The sequence below is a fragment of the Pteropus vampyrus genome, unplaced genomic scaffold (assembly GCF_000151845.1).
Source record: "Pteropus vampyrus isolate Shadow unplaced genomic scaffold, Pvam_2.0 Scaffold140, whole genome shotgun sequence".
Lineage (NCBI taxonomy): Eukaryota > Metazoa > Chordata > Mammalia > Chiroptera > Pteropodidae > Pteropus > Pteropus vampyrus.
Genome location: NW_011888921.1, coordinates 3,295,614 through 3,302,793, shown reverse-complemented (window position 1 = coordinate 3,302,793; position 7,180 = coordinate 3,295,614). Strand labels below are relative to the sequence as shown.

At 36.7% G+C, this 7,180-nt stretch overlaps 1 protein-coding gene across 1 annotated transcript in view; it reads left to right on the top strand.

The window, feature by feature from the left end:
- SLC38A4 (solute carrier family 38 member 4) overlaps positions 1-7,180 on the top strand; it is a 39,122-nt gene that overhangs the window by 7,581 nt on the left and 24,361 nt on the right. The window contains exons 2-4 of the mRNA XM_011368337.2: positions 1,227-1,457; positions 5,607-5,697; positions 6,210-6,325. Coding sequence (XP_011366639.1) covers positions 1,339-1,457; positions 5,607-5,697; positions 6,210-6,325 — 326 coding nt within the window. The 5' untranslated portion in view covers positions 1,227-1,338. The remainder of the gene's footprint in view (positions 1-1,226; positions 1,458-5,606; positions 5,698-6,209; positions 6,326-7,180) is intronic.

Here is a 7,180-nt window from a genome sequence, read left to right as displayed (position 1 = left end):
TTTTTATTACTTTTTATTTATTAATTTTAAAGTCTCTTTTAAATTGATTTGCTATTTGTAGTTACTCATGTATGAATCATTTCTCATGCCTATTGACATTCATCCTGATGAGTTCCTATATGTTTTTTGTAACTTTTCGAATTTAGAGTGAGAACTCATCTGAAGTGTGAGTTGCCTTCCACAGATGTGATACTGTACCCCTGAATTGTATAAGCATTCCCAGGTGGAATTTTTTTCCCCCCATATTTTTCAGGAGATTTACAAATTTCATGAACTCTGAAACAATTTTTATATTAGTTTCCCTGATCAGCATTTTTTGTACCAAATGAGTAGTGCACATTTCAGAACCACACCTTCCAAGAGTGATCGTATTTCTCCCAATATAATGGTTCATCAAGAATTGAATGATTTAATAGTAAAAATTTCAGAAGAAATTTTATCAACAACATTTATTGCACTTTTTTTTTTCACACAATGCCAGTCCGCCCCTTTTCACTTTACAGTTGAGAAAAATGAGGTCCAAAGAATTTAAATAAGTTGTGCTGAGATCCAATGAATTAAAGGTGAGCAGAACCTAAAACCTGGATCTCTTCGTTGTTAAAACGCATTATAATTTTGTGTAGATGGTGATTGATGCTGATTCAAAGATAAATCTGTACTTCCTATTGTTACTAATCTTAACTTTGGCTTCCTGATGCAAGTGCCTGTAAAGTGACTCCCTACTCCTGGTCATATCCTGTGTTGCATGTTATCAAGCATTTTGGTGGTGTTAATTCTTTCATGTATAATTAGCAAATGAAAATGGTCATCTTCATATGTTACTGCTAGTAGAGATCTGCATTGGCGGATCTTCCTTTGTCAACAATTTATTTTTCTCTTCCTTTCTCTTAAGTCATGCAAACTGCTTACAAATAACTAAAGCTTCTTGAAGATTGCTGCTTTGTCTTAAGAGTTATTCCTGCCACCAGGGTGAACCTGCCTCTGTTCATATACATGGGCACTCCATAAACATTTGCTGATTTGGCAATTTATTAATAATTTTTTTCTCTTCCATTTTCCCTCTTTGTGTTGGGTAAAGGAAAGTTTGTGGGCATATTTATGTAAAGTTTTCAGGAGTATACTTACTTTCCAGGTCTTTACAGAGAGCATACACAAAATAGGTGATGCATATTCATTTATTTCATTTAAAGAAAATTACAATGATTTGTTTTGTGTTCTATTTGCAGAACAGAGAGTACTGGACACCAACACAAAGTGGAAGAACCTTAAGCTGAAGGTACAGTATATTGTTTACACTGAAGGAGCTCGTGTGTGGACAAGAAAGTGCTGACAGCTGAAATGGATCCTGTGGAACTGAGAAATGTCAACATCGAACCTGATGATGAGAGCAGCAGTGGAGAAAGTGCTCAAGATAGCTACACCAGCATGGAAAATTTAGAAAAGGCAGCAATGAGCAGGTACGAAGTTTAAAATGAACAGGTTCTATGGAAAAATAAGAAAGGAAAACAAGATTCTTGTCAGGAAGAATTAGATTTATTTCCTATTTGAGAGACAACAATGATATTGATGTTAACACATCAACTACCTGATCCTGAAGTACATATTATTATAGCATTTATATGTCAATCCTTTGGCGACTAGTTTAGAATTGAAGTTACAATGTTCCCATCCCCACTAATAATATATAATAATTTAAATTATATTAGCCTATCACTTTTCTTATCTTTTGGACCATTCTCTTTTACATTCCTCTTCTTTGACTATCCTCTCAATGTTGCTACATCTCCAGAGTTCTGTAGGGATAGTTTTCTAAATGCGTCTGATTCGCAAGCTCATCCATAACTGTGATGGTTTCATCCACTAAACGTGTCTTCAGCTTGTTAGACTTTTCCACTGAACTCCAAATCATTTATATCCACTGTCTACAATACATCTCTACTGGATGACTCATGTTTGAATTGCCTCATTTATAATTAGATATAGTCAAACTTGTAATGCTAATATAGAACTTTTACAATTCCCTTCAAACCCGGCTCTTCTTCCAGTAATCCCCATCTGGTCAAAAGTCATTATCGTTCTGTAACTCAACCAAAAGAACCTAGTTGTCAACTTTGGCTCACTCCCTCCCCCAAATAGCACATTCAATATTTGACTATATCTAATTGGTTCTACCTCATTAATGCTTCAAATGCACCCTCTTCTCTGTATCCATTGTATTGTGATCTTACTTTAGGCCCTCATCCTCTCTCACCTGTCCATTAGAACAGCCCTAATTTGTCCCCCTGTCATACATTTTGTTCAACAACTCTACCTCCTTAAAAAGTAATCTTTTACAATTGCAAACTGACTCATGTGTCATCCCTGGATAAAGCCTTTCAGTGACTCCCCATTAACTATAAGATAAAGATGAAACTATACATTGCTTGGCATGGAAGGACCTTCATGATCTGTCCCTGACCTAGCTCTCCTGTCTTGGCTCTTGCCAGCTCTCTGTTGTACCCTATTCTCTAGCCTTGTTGAGCCACTCACAGCTCCCTGTGCCTTTATGCATTCTGCTCTGTCTGCCTGGAATGCCTTCTTGGTGTCACACAACCACCTTCCCTTTATTCTCTATCGACTCTACTCATCTTTATCTCAATATCAGGTCTCCTATGAAGACTTTTTCCAGATAAAAGTGGCCACCCTCTCCTTTGTGCACTCTTTTTCTCTATCCAGATACGCACGATGCCACTACCACAAGTTAATGGCTTCTGTGGCTCCAGCACATATCACACTGCCTAGTATGTAGTGGGTACACGATAGTTATTTGATAAGTAAATTAATTTCTTAAAAAAGGTTATATATTACAAATTATGCATGACTTAAGACACTCAGAAGGTTACACGTGAAACTAATATAATATTATATGTCAACGGTAATTGGAAAATAAAAAATTATTTTTAAAAAGATACTTAGAAGGGACTTTTTGACCAAATCAAAGCCTGAAGTAGAAACTATTATCCTCAGACAAGGATGTCTCATTTCACTTACAATATCCAGAAAAGGCCATCAGGAGGAAGCACTGTTCTTCCTTTAAGGAGTCAGTGCAGTAAATTTTAGGGTTGTTGGATTAGAGAAGCCCTGGAGATGTAAATTATAGCACTTTCTAGCAGGAAAAAGAGTGTGATAAAACATGGGGCTTTGGAATCTGCATAGTAATTGCCTAACTTTGGAAAAGATATTTATCTTCCTTGAGCTTCAGAGAAAAATGCAGAATGGCAAACTAGCACCTACTTTCCTGAGAATAAAATAAGTACCTAGAATATAGATGATACTCAGTAAGCTTTCGTTATTCCTCCTCTATTTCATCTCTCAGTATATTGATCCAAATCTGAGGGCTCTTTTGTTTCTGAGAAGGATGCATATAGATATGAGCTCTGCAGAGGTGGCCAAGCTGACGAGGACACCATCCTAAGAACAGTCCTTACAGAGCCATTCCATTTGGTCCTCCAAAAGCCATAATGGAAAGAACAAGAATGCTTTTGTTACACTTCATACAACATGTTCTGGACAGCTCACAGGGACTTACTTTGTAACTCCTTCCTCAAACACAAGTCATCATTTCGCAATTTTATAATTATTTTTAAAAGATGGGTTTTGTTTCTGTTTTGGTTTGGATTGATCCCTTAAATGTAAATTTTTGAGAAATTCAATGTAATGCATCTATTTGAAATCATTGTACTTGTGTTTTCAATATATGTTGGGTTTGGTATCAAAACATTTAAGACAGTGGGCACATTTTTCATATTTTTTATCCAGTCTTGGCATGTTTTATGACTACAGCTCATCCCATGCCCAAATAAGAACATGCAAGTGCCTCATAAAAGAAAATCTAATTACTTTCACATTCTAAATTTTAAAAGCTACTCATGGACTAAAGGATTCTAGTTTATTGCTTAAGGTTAAAAAAATTAGAATGTTGGATATTCCAGAGTTCAAATCCAGAAGACACTTTTGTTTTTATAATCCTTATGCTCATTTCATCTTATTGTCTCAGATTCCAATTATGAATATTATATACCAGTCTTTATATAGCAAGTATATTAACTATAGACTATTTAAATACTGCACAAAAAGGGGGTGGGTGCAGAGATGGAAGAAGGCAGCATCGGAAAGCATGAGAAATAAGAAGAGAATGCCAGAAAAAGTTTCTAACTTGTATGTGCACCGTAAGGTTCTAGAAAACCCACTCTTTGGGTTCTAGAAAAGCACATAAAACTTTGTGATTTTGTCTTCTAGTTCTATCTACGCCTAACATTGTTCTCTATTCTCAAAAAGTAAACTTGTTACTTTTCTTCCTCACAAGATTATTTTCATGATTAGTTCCTATTATTAAAGATAATTTGTACAGATCTCTTATAGTTATTTTGTACTTTTTAAAAAATTTCTAAGGGTTATTTGAATAAAACACTCTCCAATTACTTAATCTTACTATCTTGTGCAAGAAATGCCCCCAAATTGCCATCTATCTGATTATAAAGCACTTTTAAGAAGCATTCATAGTTGAGCATTTCATATGACAGAAAAAAAGCCTGTGTGATATTTTATAGTGTCAAAATACAATGGTGGCAGCTGGACTCATTAGTCAAGCCTTCTGGAAATGTGGCTAGTACTAGATTCATATCCTCAAAACCCCTGACATGCAACTGCAGGAGCTGACCAGTATAGTTAAGGGGTGCGCAGCTTCCAGCCTGAGTTCACATAGACCACAGTCACAACGTTCCATTCATGAATAGTGACATTTTAAAGTCCTGCTTCCCTCTCAACTCTTCTACTAATTCATTGGCTTTTTAAATGTTTTTCTAGCTTTGTCTATTGTCTAATAACCCAAGCACATTTTCAGAGTAATTAAATACACACACATGAAAATAACCAAACACAACACAGAGCTACCATTCAACCACTTCCCAGCAAGGGCTATGTGAATAAATTGGTGGAGCAGAAAAGTACCAGTTATAGGGCCCTGCCTGGGACTGCGTGGCACCATGGAAGACCCTAGACTTGCAGTCTGGTGCGGTGGGCATGCTTCTTCACTTATCTGAGTCACAGTTGCCTCATCTCTAGAGCAGGGGTGTGAAAGACCCTCTCATTGGGATATTTGAGCATCAAATGAAATGAAGATCACAGTGCCTAGGCATTTATAAATATTTATTGAATTAATAAAATCATCTGATTATGATGTGATAGTAGTTGAGAAACCTCAGTCACGACTCTGTAGCCTTCCTTTGGAAAGTCTCTAAATGGGAACAAAATTAGCTCTAATTATTTTCTTTCTTGCATAGTTAATGTGGAGAGGAGAAATGTGTCTTTAAAAAGTTTCAATTAAAAACAGTATTTTCTTCTTTTACAACTTCCTCTCTCCCTCCCAAAGTGTGTTCATAACTGGAGCTCAGTCTTTGGTCTGGAAGGAACACTAGTATGAAGGAAGAAAAGGAAAGAAAAGTTTTAGCTATCTTATTTTTCCTCCCCTTATTCAGTCACTTAGATCACCTGAAACCTAAATATAATTCAGAGCATTTACTTACATGTTCTTACTTTCTTATTTTCCCTTTTGTATGTGTGTTCAGTCAATTTGCTGATGAAGATGCTGAAAGTCAGAAATTCCTGACAAATGGATTTTTGGGGAAAAAGATTATGGCAGATTATGACGATGAACATGTAAGTGAACCTCTGCTTTCAGGCAGTAAACAGGACTTGAGGGTGTCTGATCTACCTAGCTCTCTGTGGGAAAACAGTGTGACTGAAATTTTCCAAGCCTTGATCAGCACATTCTTTGTTTATTCAGGCCCTTACTGGAATAGGGGCTTGTTTTTCCTGTTCGCCATATGGCTGCATAAATCATTTATGAAATTTATTTGTTTTTTAAAGAAATCATTCTAACCCAAATGTAATCTGCAATCATACATGCTTTCTCTTCTTTATACTACTCAACCCGTGTTTTTTATTTTTACTGAGACCCCTGCTAAAGCCAAGCACTACATTCCATTGAAAATTACATGCTTTTATTGAAGTTGAGTCAATAAAAAGCTTTTATTCACTGTGATTTTATCTTAGTCTTCAATCTTAGACTATAATCTCCTCCAGTAAAGATAATATGAGAATAAGAATAATCCAAAAACGGTTTATCCTTTGGCAAATATTTGCTTATGATGCATTCCTTTTCCTTCAAGCATCCTGGAACCACCTCCTTTGGAATGTCTTCATTCAACCTGAGTAATGCCATCATGGGCAGTGGAATCTTGGGTCTATCCTATGCCATGGCCAACACAGGGATCATACTTTTTATGTAAGTATGATCATACTTTTTATGTAAGTGAATGGACATATCCACATTTGGTTCAAATCCCGTGCATGCCTGGTGTTCTTTCAATTCACAATCTAAAGTTTTATCTTTGTGAACAGGAATAGTCTGAGAAAGTATCAGCATATTCCTCTTGCTTTTTGATAAAATAGCAACCTGAGGAATAATCAGAGCAGTCTAACCATAGTACTTAATCAACCATCCCTAATCAAATGGCAGAAGCTTCATGTACTCAACCACCCAGTAATGGAGCAGCCCCACCAGACCATAGAGCCATTTTAAAAAGTAATTCATTGTTCAGTGCTTACTGAACATAACTTGCTGTTTAGTAGTCAAAAGATCTTTCCCAGAAGCAAATCTAACTTTATGATACTCTTAGGGAAAAGACCCCATACCAAACCAGGTTTACAGAGCTCTATATGCCCTGGTCCCATGTCACACTCCATCCCCTGTGTCCCTGGGCACCAGATATACTGGGCACACTGGCCTTCTCTCCATCCCATGATGGTGCCATGTTTCCTCTCACCACAGGGCCTTTGCACATGACCTTGGAATCCTTTTCCCTTTCCATCTAGTTAACTCCTTATATCTCAGCTCAGCCTCACCTCTGTGCTGCCTTCCCTGTGACCTCCATGACTGGGACAAACCACTTTATTATACTCTCACCAGTTTTAATATTTCAGTATAATTGTCTGATTCATTTGATTAATATCTATCTCCCTTGCTACACTAAAATCTCCAGAGAGTTGAGCCCATGCTTGTTTTTATTCACCACATGTCTGTCCCTAAGACCAAGTACATTGCTTCGCACAGGGAATATTTGCAGAGTGGCACAAGTTT